This window comes from Coregonus clupeaformis, chromosome 35, assembly GCF_020615455.1.
Source record: "Coregonus clupeaformis isolate EN_2021a chromosome 35, ASM2061545v1, whole genome shotgun sequence".
Taxonomy (NCBI): Eukaryota; Metazoa; Chordata; class Actinopteri; order Salmoniformes; family Salmonidae; genus Coregonus; species Coregonus clupeaformis.
In genome coordinates, this window is record NC_059226.1 from 18,698,290 (window position 1) to 18,714,811 (window position 16,522).

The following is a 16,522-nucleotide window of genomic DNA, read 5'->3' on the forward strand; positions in this document are numbered from 1 at the left end:
TGAAGGTACCACGTTCATCTGTACAAACAATAGTACGCAAGTATAAACACCATGGGACCACGCAGCCGCCATACCGCTCAGGAAGGAGACGCGTTCTGTCTCCTAGAGATGAACGTACTTAGTTTTTTGTGAAAAGTGCAAATCAATCCCAGAACAACAGCAAAGGACCTTGTGAAGATGCTGGAGGAAACAGGTACAAAAGTATCTATATCCACAGTAAAACGAGTCCTATATCGACATAACCTGAAAGGCCGCTCAGCAAGGAAGAAGCCACTGCTCCAAAACCGCCATAAAAAAGCCAGACTACGGTTTGCAACTGCACATGGGGACAAAGATCGTACCTTTTGGAGAAATGTCCTATGGTCTGATGAAACAAAAATAGAACTGTTTGGCCATAATGACCATCGTTATGTTTGGAGGAAAAAGGGGGCTGCTTGCAAGCCGAAGAACACCATCCCAACCGTGATGCACGGAGGTGGCAGTATCATGCTGTGGGGGTGCTTTGCTGCAGGAGGGACTGGTGCACTTCACAAAATAGATGGCATCATGAGGAAGGAAAATTATGTGGATCTATTGAAGCAACATCTCAAGACATCAGTCAGGAAGTTAAAGCTTGGTTGCAAATGGGTCTTCCAAATGAATAATGACCCCAAGCATACTTCCAAAGTTGTGGCAAAATGGCTTAAGGACAACAAAGTCAAGGTATTGGAGTGGCCATCGCAAAGCCCTGACCTCAATCCTGTAGAACATTTGTGGGCAGAACTGAAAAAGTGTGCGCGAGCAAGGAGGCCTACAAACCTGACTCAGTTACACCAGCTCTGTCAGGAGAAATGGGCCAAAATTCACCCAACTTATTGTGGGAAGCTTGTGGAAGGCTACCCGACACGTTTGACCCAAGTTAAACAATTTAAAGGCAATGCTACCAAATACTAATTGAGTGTATGTAAACTTCTGACCCACTGGGAATGTGATGAAAGAAATAAAAGCTGAAATAAATCAGTCTCTCTACTATTATTCTGACATTTCACATTCTTAAATTAAAGTGGTGATCCTATCTGACCTAAGACAGGGAATCTTTACTAGGATTAAATGTCAGGAATTGTGAAAAACTGAGTTTAAATGTATTTGGCTAAGGTGTATGTAAACTTCTGACTTCAACTGTATGTTTATGTATGTATATATATGTGTATATGTGTATATATTCTGTTTGCATCTTAAATCGTTTTATTTTACAACTAATATCAGTTACAAACAAACAAAACTATATTGAACTCTTTCAGTCTGCACACATTGTTAAAATCTTGCTGTAATTTGTACGCTTCCTAAGCTGTTGTGCTTGTACAGTAGGCTATACATTGCACATCTTATTTCAGTCTCTGTTACCAAAGAAACAGTCAAATATACAGCATAGAAAATGTCAAGACACAAGAGCAAAAAGAGATGCAGAGCTATGAATAGCCATATTGCAGAGGAGGGTAGAGGGAAAAACACAAATAACCATAGGTCCTCTGGCAGGCTAGCCAAGAGACCATTTCTTAAAATAATGAGCACAAACATTGGTTGTATGCTGTAATGTCCAGACAGCTTGTAGAATGAGCTCCACAGTGTGTTCACAGATAATGAAATCACATAAAACCACATGTCAAAATAATGCTCATTAGGTGATGATACTTTCTATGTAAACACAATATAATGAAGGAAAGGGGTGGGGTTTGCTGTTTTACATGGCTGCCAGGTCTCAATATTATATGTATAGAGATACCCTCTGGTTAGTAACACCTAACGTTCAGTCCACAAAAAATGCTTAATAAACACAAAGCTGAATCTTTTAGTAAACTGAGTCAGCTTGTCTTCATAATCTCTGGTCCATATCAATATTGTATTTACAGTAAAATTAAATAAACAGTACATCAAGTAGTAGTACATTCAGTGCCGATATTATGTAGTGTGATTGCTGTGTTGTGTACGTTTTGGACTGTAAAGCAATCACACATTTCTCAGATGTAAACATATGTAGAATAAGAGATGCAACCAAAAAGGGAGAGTTGAGTTGATGGGCTCAGCGTTACCATGCAGCAGTAATGTTCCAGTTCATTTATCTGGTCTCTGTGGGGCTCCAGACAGCTGCTAACGTGTCACCTCCAAGCCCCAGAGAGGCTCGACTTCCAGGGCCTGCTGTGTGCTGTTGTCGATCCCCTGGGTCTGGGACTCTGCCTGCTCAGCATCACTCTGCATCCTCTCAGGTCTCTCCCTGCCCTGTGGGTACTCAGTCTTAGGCCCTCCACAGTCTGGCCCTGGCCCTGCTGACTGCCCCACCAGAGGTAGGGATGAGTCCAGTGTGTGGACAGGGCTGGAGCCGACCAGGTCATTCTGCCTAGCTTTGTTGAGAGAGCCCTGCCCCTGGGTGGTCTGGTTGTGCGTCTGGTTGTATGTTGGGCTGACAGACGTGTAGACCCCAGAGTGAGAGCTGAAGGTGGTGTGGAGCTGTGGTTGGCCGGTAGGCGTCAGTGAGACATGGATAGGTGTTGGGGAGCTGGACGGTGAATGGCTGCGGTCAGAGTTGACCTGGACACTCAGGGAGGGGTGGGACTGGCTGAGGCTGCCTGGGGAACATAGGGGATGAAAGGTACTGATGATGGGGATGGAGGCTTTGTACTCAACGTGACAAGGACCCGCACCTGGGAGTACTGGGAAGGCAGAGCTGAGGTCCAGAAGAGATGGCCCAGTCCTGCCTTGGGAGTGGCCCATGTAGGGAGAGTTGGGTGTAGTTCTGGAGGTCTGGAAAGGCCTGTACTGGGCTTCAAGTCCCTGACCAGTGGTTCTGCCTCTGTCCGAGCAGCATGGATGTAAACAGGATGACCTGGGATTGGACGTCTGGTGAAGGTGCTCAATCTCCACCTTCTGACCCATGGCGGGACCTCTGCCCTGGGGGGGCACCCCACTGTAGGCCCACACATTCCTGACAGGGTGGCTGAGGGGGTCATGTTGGAGGTGAGATGGGTGAGGTCCAGCGGGCATACTGAAAGGCACCCGTGTCTGCCAGTCGTTGGCAGCAGTCATGTTGCTGCTGGGGTTGGGGTTGGGGGCCATCTGCAGGCCGTAAGGATAGGTGGAGATGGCAGAAGGGTAATGAAACATGGTCACATGGGCCTGCAGGAAATGCATCATCTCGTGGAGCTCCTTTTTCAGGTTGGACACCTCCTGGTTAAGGGTATTCATCTGGAAAATAGATGGCATGCAGAAGAATGAAAGCTAAAATCTGTTGCTTGGTTGAATAGTAATTATTCCAAGGCAGGAGATGTAACAGTTAGAGTTCTATTGTTGCTTTCTAGGTCAGAAATGGTGGAAACTAAAAACAAGCACAGTGATAAATTATCAGTCGGTGTTACGTGAGCTTTCAAATCTGGAGCATCTCCAATTTAACAATCCTACATTTTATTTGAGGAAAATTGTATTTAAATGTTCTCTTGCCTACATAGCCTGAGTTGAATTTAATGCTGAAAGTGTGTCAGAGATGTCCTGTTTTTAGACACTCTTTAGGGTACAGAGAAAGTAGAGTACTGAAAATGAAGTGGGAGAACAAAAAAGTTTGTGTCTCTTGAGCTCGCTCTACCTAGATGGAGCATATCATTAATTTATAAGTTCATTGATACATCATTATGTTGGTTTATGTGTCAGTTTATTCCGTCAATGTGATCGTATGTTCATACCTCTTTGTTTAGCTGGCCGATGTTCTGTCTCACCATCTCTGTCTCCAGAAGTAAGTTGGCGCTCACCTGGAATGGGTCTATGAGGGGGATGGGATGGACAAGGATGGATGAGATCACTGCTTTCACAACCCCACTCCAACATACAGTACTTTCCTCATACCATTTCATTTGTATGCATAGCCTACTTGTACTGCTTCGGATCATCCTAAAACAGCCATTTTCTGACCAATCAATTCAGTATCCTTGCCTAAAATATTTGTCTATTTACTGTTAGAAAACCACTGTTAGAAAAATATTGTTTTTTGTAGTTAAACCATTGTTTAACCTGTGAGACCATTACCTTTGCTATTGGTCTTTGCCTCGCCTTGTTCCACATTAAAGTGAAATGACTGCCCATTATCCTCAATTCCATCCACAACCCTAGAGGAGATAGGAAACAGAGTTCATACTTAAGTGGGTTATGATTAAATGTGAAGTGATTTTCAGTTAAATAAATTGAACTGTAATCTGTCTTTGCCGTTATTACCAGGTAAATCCATTGGAAAATGTGATTTACATTTTGGTTAATGGTTATAGTCTTACAATCCTACAAACCTTAGGCTCAGGTACTGGGCTAATCAAATACAAACATTAGTCATTTTGATTGACCTTTATGTCTCATTACTCACCTGGGGCTGAGGTTCAGAGGGCTGACACAATGTAGGGAAGGTATGAGCAGCTTGGCTGGCCTATGGCACGAGCTGTGATCTGTGACCATGGTGGGCACTGGGGCGGGAGTAACCTCCTCACTGGACGGCAGCTGAGGGGAGGGGTAGCGGCAGAGACGAAGCGCACTGACATGACGAAGCTCCTCCCCCAGCAGGCTGCTGAGGCCGGGGTGGCAGACGGGGCTGCTCAGGCCATGCATCAGGAGCAGCTGTCCTTGGTGGGATGCACCAGTGGGACAATGGCCCATGTCCTCACCAGACTCCACATCTTCTGCCTCCACAATGAAGGGAAGCTTGTGGTCCTTATCAGCTCGCTCCTGAGGGGCAGAGGGTGGGAGAGGAGAGGCATGAGTAACAGGTTCTCTGTAGGACTCACAAACAACCATACATGCCCTCCAGTAGCCTACTGCCGGTGGAGGAGGAGAGAGAGTGTGGAGTGATACACACAGAGTTTGATTAGATTTTAGCTGCCGGTCACGGGCAGCAGGGGTGTCATGCACCCCAAAAATCTGAGGGGGCACAGAATACGTGAGGATGGCTGGGGGGTGGCCTGGAGGGGGGCTTGTTGGATAATCTTTATATTTTCAAACACCTGAAACAGCTTTCTCCTGCAATCTAGCGCCATAGCATTTTGTATGAAGTTGGCTTTAGCTAGCCAGCTAGATAGGTTCCCAATCTCCCAACCTCATAACTAGCTATCAAGCCATTTCAGACTATCAATCAAGTTAGAGTAGCTTATCTAACTATCTTAGCTGGCATGCCTGCTTGCAAGGTTGCTAGACTTTAGAAAACCAAGCAATTACTAAATGTACTGAATAATCTTAATATTTTACTCAGATTTTAGCAGAGATGCAGAGAAGCATATTTAGTTTCTTTAAAAAAAATAACCACCAGACCGGTCAAGAGGTACGCTTAGATATAGAAAAAATATACTTTGTTTAAATGTAATCTGGCACCTTATGCTAATATCATGATATCTGTGTATTAATTATGATGCCATTATATGTGCTTGTATTGATGATGTGTGTTATGATCCCATGTACTGTGTTGTAATTTGGATGTAATATCCTAGGCATGTTAGTGCAGTATATTGAGGTGTGTGATTTACAACAGTCAGAATAACACACTCTGGAATGTGTAGAATAGAATTAGGCATAATGATTATGGCTGTCGATTGCAGGAAAAATATGTTTCAGGTGTTTAAAAAAAGCCGGTCTACTGAGCCACCGGTCTGAGCGCACCACCTTGGCAACACCTGAATGGAAACCCAACGCACCCTAATTAACTCCAGCGCACCTGCACCTCATCATCTCGTCACCACCCCTCTATAGCTCTGGACTGTTCAGTGTTGTGTTGTGTGTGATTGTTAGTGTCATGTCTTGTACGCGCGCTTTGTTGTTCTCTTGATCAGTGTTAAGTAAACCTTTACATTGTTGATTCCTGCGTCTGCATCTTGCCTCTTCGTATCCTCAGCAGGGAACCTTATAGATAGGGAGCTAGTCTCTGAATGGGGGTTGCCCACCGTGCCACTGCCATCTCCGCTACATGTCACCTCACTGGACAATAAACCCCTTGGATCAGGCACCATTACACACGTCACCCACACTACCGGAGCACCACGAGGAGCTGTCATTCCACATCGTCACGTCACCCCTTCACCAGATTGTCTTGGGATTGCCCTGGCTCAGACTACACAACCCCACCATAAATTGGAGCACCAAGAGGATCACAGCCTGGTCCACCTCATGCCGGAAGACCTGCCTGCCGGTGGTTTGTTGTTCCACGTCAGTGGAGAGTCTGGAGTCCGCCCTACAGCCCAACATTCCACGTGAGTACGCAGATCTCTCTGATGTCTTCTCTTCATTAAAGGCTACGTGTCTCCCTCCTCACAGGCCCTGGGACTGCGCCATTGACCTGCTGGAGGGACAACACCCCCCAAAGAGTCGCATTTACCCCCTTTCCATGGCGGAGGCCATGGAGAAGTATGTGGCGGAGACCCTGAAACGGGGGTTCATCAGAAGCTCTACCTCTCCTGCCTCCGCCAGCTTCTTCTTCGTGGCCAAAAAAGACGGAGGACTGAGGCCGTGCATTGACTACCGGGGGCTGAACGCAGTCACCACCAAGTACCGGTATCCCCTCCCTCTGGTTCTGTCGGCCATCGAGCAGCTGCGAGGGGCCCGGTACATTACCAAGTTGGACCTGAGGAGTGCCTACAACCTGAGCCAAATCCGGGAAGGAGACGAGTGGAAGATGGCATTCAGCACTACCTCAGACCACTATGAATACTGCGTCATGCCCTACGGCCTCGCCAACGCACCTTCCGTGTTCCAGTCCTTCGTCAATGACGTGTTCCGAGACATGCTGAGTAGACAGGTGATGGTGTACATCGACGATATCCTGATCTACTCGGCTACGTTCGAGCGGTCCTACTCCGCCTCTGGGAACACAGCCTGTTGGTGAATTGGGAGAAATGCGAATTCCACCAACAGGCCATCTCCTTCCTGGGATACAGGATCAGCCCTCAGGGTGTGTTCATGGAACGAGCGAAGACAGACACAGTCAGATCATGGCCAGTCCCCACCACCATCAAGGGCCTACAGAGCTTCCTGGGCTTCGCTAATTTCTACTGGCGTTTCAACAGGTTTTTCAGCTCCATAGCTGCCCTGCTCACCTCTCTCCTTAAGGGTGGTCCTCAGAAGCTGGCCTGGAACCCTGAGGATGACACTGCCTTCAAGAGGCTGAAGGAGGGGTTCACCACAGTGCCCCTCCTAAAACACCCAGATGCAGGTCGTCCTTTCATCCTGGAGGTGGACGCATCTGAGGAGGGCGTGGGTGGGGTCCTCTCCCAGCGGCAAGGTAAGCCAGAGAAAATGTATCCCTGTGTCTTTTTCTCTAAAAAGCTTACCCCCGCAGAGAGGAACTTTGGAGTTGGATACAGGGAGCTGTTGGCGGTGGTCCTCGCTCTGGAGGAATGGAGACACTGGCTGGAGGGTGCAGTCCATCCATTCCGGATTCTCACTGACAACCGGAATGTGTAGCTCATACGGGCAGTGAAACAGATGAACTCTCGTCAAGCCAGGTGGGCCCAATTTCTCACTCGCTTTCAGTTTATTCTGTCCTACCGCCCAGGATCCCAGAATGTGAAAGCCGACGCACTCTCCAGGATGCACCATACCGGAGAAAGGAAGGATCTGGGGGATCCTGCCTCCGTCTCTCATCGTGGCACCTGTCATTTGGGATGTGGACGAAGACATCCACCTGGCGGCTCAGGAGGACCCAGCGCCTGCCAACACCCCTCCAGGGCGCGTGTATGTACCCACCAGGGTCTGTGACCGCCTGCTGATCTGGGCGCACACCACCCTTACGGCAGGGCACTCCGGTATTACGCGCACCCTACATTCTCTCTCACAAAAATACTGGTTGCCCACCTTGGATACTGATGTCTCCCGCAATATCAACTCCTGTTCCGTATGTGCCCAAACGAAGACACCTCGGAACGCCCCGGCAGGCAAACTAGTTCCTCTCCCAGTGCCTCAGCAACCTTGGTCACACCTGTCCATAGACTTTGTCACCGACCTCCCACGTTCTGACGGCTTCACAACAGTCCTGGTGGTCGTAGATCGGTTCTCCAAATCATGCCGAGTGGTTCCGCAGGGCCGGACAGGTCTGGGACGCCGCCCATGTCCATCTCCAGAGGGCCATTCGTCGGCAGAAGGACCAAGCCGACCGTCACCACAGTGAGGCCCCTGTATTCCAGCCTGGCTGTCCACTAAAAACCTCCCTCTCTGCCTGCCCTGCAAGAAAAGAAACTGAGCCCCCGGTTTGTGGGGCCGTTTAAGGTCCTCCGGTGGAAAATGATGTAGTGTACCGGCTACTCCTTCCCACTCACCCACTTTTCATGTGTCTCTCCTCAGGCCGGTGGTTCCTGGTCCTCTGGCGGATGCCGTTCCCCGGGGTACGCCCCCGCCCCTGGACATTTACGGGAGTCCGGCGTATACGGTGAGGGACCTGCTGGACTCTAGGTTCCGTGGGGGACGGCTCCGTTACCTGGTGGACAGGTAGGGGTATGATCCCGAGGAGCTGGGTTCCGGTTGGGGACGTTCTGGACCCCAACCTAATTCAGGACTTTCGCCGCCCTGAACAGCCCGCTCCTCGTCCTCGGTCGTCCTCCTGGCTGGTGACGTCCTGCGGCGGGAGCTGCGCGTCCGGGGGGGGGGTACTGTCACGTCTCCTCCTGTTGCTCCCCTCCGGCGCTCTGATTCGCCGGTCTACTGAGCCACCGGTCTGAGTGCAACACCGGAATGGAAACCCAACGCACCCTAATTAGCTCCAGCGCACCTCATCATCTCATCACCACCCCCATATAGCCCTGGACTGTTCAGTGTTGTGTGTGATTGTTAGTGTCATGTCGTGTACTCGCTCTTTGTTGTTCTCTTGCTCAGTGTTAAGTAAACCTTTACATTGTTGATGTCTGCGTCCTGCCTCTTCGTATCCTCAGTACTCGTCACAATGACTCCCCTGGTAACAAGCGATTGTGTGTCATTTCCTTCTAATAGCTGTGAGTTAGTGCTGTTCCTCTCTCTTAGTGGCAAACACAGGAAATTAGGTGCATTGAGGCGAACTGCCTGCTTGGCATTTTCAGTAGGAGTCAGATTATTTAGCTGTTATGACCTCGTCGTGGCTTATAATCGTTATTCCTCAGAGCAAAATGTTTTCTGTCAGATTTGTATTATTTTTGTATTTTATTGCTACCAGACAATTTTCACATTCAGGTAAATCAATTTTGAGAGAATCGGTTAACTCCTACGCACAATGTAGAAACAATAACACGTGGACACTCACATGTCATAGAAACACACATGCAAGCGTGCACACACACACAAACAAACACCACATAAAGGCATACGCCTACTCCAACACCCACTCAAATACAAAAAAATACAAGGACAAAATCAGCCTCACAGAGATACACACACTAATGACAGCCCTTTGTTAAGCTCTCAATAAAGGTGGGAAAATGGGGCTGTGAGAGTTGCAATCTTGCTTCTTTCAGAGTGAAGTCTGCAAATGTGCTAGATCAGAACATTGCATTCAGCCTTTTATCAAGTTATATGTTCACCTGAGAGGGCAGGGCAATAGTTCAGGGACCAGAACCCTCATATCAACCTCAATCATGTCACTGTCCCAAACAAAATATTCAAACGCTTTGAAAAATGGAATGATGAGTCACAAAGCCTATTCACATCTCAAGGTCTAAATATTTCATTTGGGCATTTAGCTTGAAAGATTCTGGCTATGACTACAAATGTTCTGAGCTCTGACTTGTTGATAATGTGAAGCTGTGACTTTGTAGATATGTTGGCTGTGGCTGTAAGAGCATCCCTGAGTCATCTGTCAGTAGCAGACTGCCAGGTCATAGTAATTACCCGCTGTAGTATAGTAATAAAGAGGCACACATTTACCTGAGAGAGCCGAGGGGACCGTGAGAACCTTGTCAGCCCCTGTAAAGTGAGTCAGAATGAATCACAATTCCATTACAGTTTACACAGGCCACATAGTGTAAAGTTTGAGTGAGTGAGCATGTGTGGTTCTCACCTCTGCCTCGCTGCCCTCTCTCAGGTTGTAGGTGAGGTTGTGGTGGATATCAGAGCTGAAGCGACTGCCATACTCTGGGTAGAGGCCCAGGACCTCCCTAAGGGCTCGGACACTGATGTGCTGCAGGTCACAGTAGGTCAGAGCCTTCACGTCCGCATTGGTCTTGATCACCTGGTCTTGCCCTGTCAGGTCTGCCCCAATCAGATCACCTTTGCCTAGAGACAGATGATCCAATTAATAATCTGAATTGATTTGATTCTTCTCTCATACAGTATAATGACAACATCAATATTGCTGAGATAGCAACTGAGGGATAAAGACAACTCCCTATTTCCTATATAGTGCACTACTTTTCTGTCCCAAAGTATTGCACTCTAAAGGGAATAAGATTCCATTTCAGATGCTGCCAAAGAGTTGATAACAGAGACAGAACACCAACACGAGAGAAAGAAAAAGGAAGGTATGAAAAGATAGTGTACTCCAGAACAGGGAAGGGAGTTGTCTAAGACGTACCCAGGATAGCAAGGACCATGCCGTCCTTCAGCACCTCTAGAGACCCAGAGCAGACAAAGTAGTTGGCCTGCAACGCGTCCCCCTGGCGAATGAGGTACTCTCCCGGGGCGCAGAAAGAGGTCTTAATGTGCAGGGAGAGGGAGCGCAGACACCCCCTACTGGCCCGCTCAAACACTGGCAGCTGTAGGATGTCCTTGTTCAGGTGCATGGCGATGTCCGCACGCAGTTCGTCTGGGAAGTCATGCAGCAGCTGCCAGGAGGAGAGAGGGAGAACTTCAACACCCACAATTCAATGGTTTTGTATCAGATTACAGAGGTACCAGAGATGGACAGTGGTGTCGGAGGATCAAGGCTAAAGGAATGCTCTTGTCAGATGAGATGATAGACAGTAGAAACCAAGTTCAAGCCTATGAACACTGTGTGGACAGCCAATCAACAGTTATTCACAAATATGTATTAGATTTATTGTTGAAACAAACACAATTCTCAGTGAGTATACTGTGTCTTGTATTTTGTGTTGGACTCTAGCTGTATTTTGGCTAGTGGCTACACACTTCAATGTACAGTAGTTGTTTTCATGCAAGCCTTCTTAGATGACTCAAATCTCTACATATAATGTGCACTGTAGGTCTGTTTCACTAGTGCTAGCCTGGCAGTAGCACCAGCTAAGAGGTGTTAGAAATCTGCGAGTTCTCTGGATCCTTCATAGCGTCTGTTGTCACGCCTTCAGCAGAGAATAAATGATGAAGCTGATGATGAGAGGGTGTAAATGAGTACCATCTTTTCTATTCCTATCTCTGTAGTCTATAGCCTAATGAAGGGACTTAAAAAATGTTTTATTAACTTGTATTTATTCAGGGTAGCCCAATTGAGACCAGGGTCTCATTCCCAATGTTGTCCTGAGTACAAAAATGTTCTCAAAAACAGGAAGAAAAATGTACATTACAAATAAAACAAGAAGAATAAAAAATTACCTCAACACCACAATTTCAACAAATAATACTCTAGAATCAATCGAAACAACTGCAATCCTCAATGAATGAGTCCTAAACTGCTGTAGCGACACCAGGGAATCAAGATGCAAGGAATTTTGTAGTTTATTCCAACAATGGGGAGCAATTTTAGCCATCACTGTGAACAAAATACTACTTTCTAAAATAACCAATCTAACCTCAGTGGGCAGACTGAGAGCAGATTGGGAAAGAAAGGTGGAGATGACCTAGATGTAAGATTACATGTCTGATTTAGAATCTTCCACCACACACAGAGACACGACTAGACCACGAGACCATCTATGTCTGAATGTGACAATACACAGCCACATTGTCAACACCATCTGATAGAAAGACCTTGGCAGTGATACAAAAGATGACTTTAGAAAATTAACTAACTACTCCCAATGTAAGGTGTACTTTCTCTGAGAGGCTATTTATTTACATCAGAAAATATATAAAGACCAGTCTGTCAGTACAGTATGTTTGTGTACCCTAATGGCTGCATCCCAATTTTCCATCCTGATCCTAAAGTGTGCATTTGCACACTCCCCATCAGAGATTTGAAAGCATTGGATTGTTGTAATCATTGGCCAGAGTTTGTTTCCACCATTGTTAAATACATAGTATCATGTGACCCACCTCATTGGCGTTGATGCCGTTGTTGACAGACCAGGTAGTCTGGAAGTACTCCAACATCCTCTGTTTCAGCAGCTGGGGCAGACGGTGCACACGGATAAAGTCCTTGAGGTCCTTCATATGCGTGTGGTAGAGTGAGCGCCGAGAGTACATGCGCTGGATGATGGCCGTCACGTTACCGAAGACCACTGCATGCATCAGGGCTGCAGGTCGGACGAGGAACAGGAAGCATGGGGGTCAAGGAGTGTTACAAGATTACTCATTTGTGCTCAAAGCACATACATATGCAGAAGAGAGTGCCATCACCATGCCTTGAGACGTTTTAAGACTTTTCTTAAGAGATTTGTGAAGACATCTCGAGACATCTTAATACATGTCTTGAAAGAATGAAGATAATACTGCTAAAGATTTCTTAAAAACAACAAGTCTCTTCAAGAAGTCTTAAGACAGCTTGTGTCTCAAGATGTCTACTAACACTGCCTCTCTTCCAATGAACTTACCCCCCATGAGCATGATGCAGATGGAGAAGATCTTCTCGGCGTCTGTGTTGGCACACACATTGCCAAAGCCCACACTGGTGAGGCTGCTCAGGGTGAAGTAGAGGGAGGCGATGTAGGCACTGTGCATGGAGGGGCCGCCCATCGTACTGTTGATGTATGGGGTCTCCAACCGCTTCCCCAGCTCCTGCAGCCAGCCTGGAGAGCACAGTGGGACAGGGGTAACAGACAGAGAGAGAGAGAGAGAGAGAGAGAGAGAGAGAGAGAGAGAGAGAGAGAAAAAAAAATACAAAGGAAGAGAGAGGAGGAGAAAAAGGAAAATGCTTTACAGTGATCTGATAGGAGACCAGTGAAAGAGTTTGGGTTGCTTTTTTCCTTTATGTGTGCTTGACTGATGATTCTCTCCATCCAGAGGTGATATTATAGAGTGTGAGGCATCCTTGCTGGGAGCATGGTTAAATTAGATAGTCACTGTAGGGGGGACCAGCCAACCAGTCTCTGTCCATTACTCTGTGACCTACACTTCCTGTGAGGTGGACTGAGAGGGTGTTATGGAGGGAGATGGACTGAGAGACCAGTTCAAAAGCATTCAGGCCTGTCCAGGGACCGTGTGTGCAGAGGGGCCATAGCATCTAGCTGTCAGGCAAAATAAATGAGTTGCTGTGTTACAGATACATGTAGAGGGAACAGTGGTCACGCATGGCTGCTTCCCTATAGCAAGCCGAGGAGCTCGCCAAAGGGAAACATTCTGTTCATGTGTCTGCTGTGTGAGAGTGGTCCAACAACCACACACAAACACAAACAAACAGGCGCTCACCTATGTCCCAGGTGACAGGGTCGCTGCTCTCTATCTCCTTGCGGCCAATGACGTACCAGACGCAGGCCATCCAGTGGGCGAGCAGGGCGAACACAGACATGAGCAGGGTCAGGACCACAGCACTGTACTGGGAGTAACGGTCCAGCTTCTGTAACAACCGCAGCAGCCGCAGCAAACGCACCGTCTTCAGGAGATGGACCAGGGAGGTCTGGACAGGAGGTAACATACAGGTTTACATGCAATGATTCATGTAGAAATGACAATTTGCAACGTGACGTGTTAAGGTCAAAAGAGGTTAGAGAGTTGAGTCATAGTCTGGTCAGACATTATATACAGTCAATCCAGACAATCTATCCTCTGTACTGAACTGATATCTCCAAGGGCACGCTCTAACTGAGATACAGTGAGAAAACATTTCTCCTACCACTCCAATATCCCACCTTCCCCAGAGACTAAAGATACATTCATCCGTAAAGAACAGCACATCTCTTGGAAAGCTTGAGAAACAAATGATTGGTGGAAAAGGGGTAGTTGAACAGTATCACATCTCAGAAGCCCAGGTAAGATGAAGTGAGAAGGCTATTGGAATGAGATTTAAACAGTGAGACAGAGAGAGAGTGATGGGGAGTGCAGCCTGTGGATAGGGGCAGGGACACTAGAGAGGAGGAAGGAGCAGCTCATTAAAGCATGGAGGTGGCAGACCTAATCCGTTACAATTCAATGCTCAGGGGAAATAAAGAGGACCAACAGAGGGAAAACAATTATTCTGGGAAGGGCTATCGAACATGCACTGTCTGTTCAAAAGATAGGATAGGGAAGTGCACATACTCGCAACGCCAGACGCCCATGACGCCCATACATGCACAGTCATGACACCCATACAAACTCACCACTGTGATGTTGAAGGCGTAGAGGAGGTCAAAGGGCAGAGCAGCAATGAGGTCTATAAAGAACCAGGTGCCACAGTAATGGAGGTAGATGGAGCGGGCATCGTACACCACCTGACCCGACTGACTCACGTAGGTGGTCCTAAAGTTCAGGATGATATCTTGGGAGGAACAGGGAGAAAACCCAGCAGAACATGAGCAAAATAACGTATTTTATTATCAGTGAGTTGATAGGCTACATTCCAGCATTGTTCCAGGTGAGCTGTATATGCTAATTATGGCATGACACCAACAATTTAGAATAACACAGGATGTGATGCTAATTTTGTACATGAATGTCACTGTACATAATTACCATTTCCTCAACTTAAAAAAGTCTGAGCCCCATCACAGCTGTTTTAGGATCACACATCCATTGGAGACAGGAAGTCTCTAATTGTGGCTCTAAATGTGAGCTGTAACCAGGGGTGACACAGACACCATGATGAGTGGGTGATGAAGGTGGGTGAGAGAGTACAGTCAAATGTGACCTATTTCCAAGGAAACCACCACTGTCACAGCAGGAAAGCACTATTCTTGATCAACTATATTCCAGAGGAGCTAGCTACTGGTGCCAATTAATTTAGCCACCGGAGTGATATGCCATTTACCATTGGAGTACTATGTTGCCACTCTCAGTACTGTTATACCACAGTAAGTTACCTAGAATGAAGAGCATTTCCACGGCGATGTCACTGACAATGGTACTGCGGGAGTCACAGTCGTTGTCGTCCTGGTGACTGACGAAGCAGACATTGAAGGGCACGGTGACCGCCACGTAGAAGGTGGCCAGGAGGATCAGCCAATCCCATAGGGCCTTGGACACGCTGTAGTGGAGCAGGATGAAGCGGGACTTCTGCACCGCCGCCACCTTGTACTCTGGGAGAGAGGGCTTCTGGAATACACTCTGCAAGGAGACATAGGCCAAGGGTCACAGGTCATAGGTCCCAGGTTACACACAAAGCCCAAAACACCGCGCTGGCACAGTGGCCCTTGTATCTATGATTACATCTCAAGAATGCACTGAAACCTAATGGCCCTAGATACATCAAAATCAGTGTCTGCAGCTCTCACTTGGCCACAATCCAAACTCCACTGTGGCACAAGAGAGGAGAAGGAAACATTCCTTTTAAGAACAATGGACATCAAATCAAATCAAAGTTTATTGGTCGTGTACAAAGTTTAGCAGATGTTATAGCGGGTGCAGCGAAACGCTTGTGTTACTAACGCTTGTGTTACACAAATAATCCAAAACAAAAAATCAAGAAACATCTTAAGGGTTCAATGGCATCTTTTCAAGACAGAAATAACCAGCATGCAATGTGTGGCCATTGGATCACAGGAGTAGTAGCAGCAGCAACAGTAGCAGGTCATCTAACAGGCCTGGGGATCAAATGGAACCTTATTTGACTGTACAATAAATGAAAGACCAGGAGAGACAATTATCGACATGTTCTTTCAACACATATGCCGAATCACTGACTTTATCCTCCATAAATGACACAGTATGAGGGAGATGAAATATGGATGAGGAACTAAGGAGATCCCTTGAGGTAATGAGATCTGAAAGTAAATTCCCTCTGTCGTTCTTCAACATGACTAGAGATGTGCTGCTGAATAGGTCGGCAGAACCTCGAGGTGGGAACCCTTCGTGGGATAATGGCTGGGTACATTATAGGAGATAATTACTTGGTAATTGCACATGGAGGATTTAGATGCACAACAATGGAACGTGTACAGAACTGTACACATGTCACAGCAAAAGTGCAAATGAGAAATATTTTTAAAGCATGCAATGCCCAATAGCCCATGCTGTTGTCAATGGTAAGCAAATGTTTTACACAATCTTAAAAAACATTGACTGATCACCATCAAGTATGTAATAGGTAGGATTTGGAGAGAGTGAATTTTCATTAATTTCATTGATATTTTAAAGTTTGAAGTCTCTCAGCATTTAACGGTACAATTGACATATCTTTAAATAACAACTACCTCATATAACATGTGTTTAAGAGAGGAGGAGGGAAAAGGATGAAAGTCCTTGGTTCTGTCTGTTCACTGCTGTGTCAAACTGTGACACAGCAGTACTTTCCTTTAATTAGTGAGATGATACCATAGCTTTCCCA

General features: G+C 46.8%; 1 protein-coding gene across 1 annotated transcript in view; it reads right to left on the reverse strand.

Annotated features, from left to right (window-relative positions):
• Nucleotides 1-1,190: 1,190 nt before the first annotated feature.
• The window catches only part of LOC121551924 (potassium voltage-gated channel subfamily H member 4-like), a 28,996-nt gene continuing 13,664 nt past the window's right edge, over nt 1,191-16,522 (reverse strand). Inside the window, exons 5-16 of the mRNA XM_045210663.1 lie at nt 15,060-15,303; nt 14,361-14,518; nt 13,471-13,678; nt 12,657-12,851; nt 12,160-12,359; nt 10,526-10,775; nt 10,013-10,227; nt 9,880-9,918; nt 4,379-4,734; nt 4,051-4,130; nt 3,711-3,787; nt 1,191-3,219 (exon numbers count right to left, since the gene is read on the reverse strand). Coding sequence (XP_045066598.1) covers nt 2,128-3,219; nt 3,711-3,787; nt 4,051-4,130; nt 4,379-4,734; nt 9,880-9,918; nt 10,013-10,227; nt 10,526-10,775; nt 12,160-12,359; nt 12,657-12,851; nt 13,471-13,678; nt 14,361-14,518; nt 15,060-15,303 — 3,114 coding nt within the window. The 3' untranslated portion in view covers nt 1,191-2,127. The remainder of the gene's footprint in view (nt 3,220-3,710; nt 3,788-4,050; nt 4,131-4,378; nt 4,735-9,879; nt 9,919-10,012; nt 10,228-10,525; nt 10,776-12,159; nt 12,360-12,656; nt 12,852-13,470; nt 13,679-14,360; nt 14,519-15,059; nt 15,304-16,522) is intronic.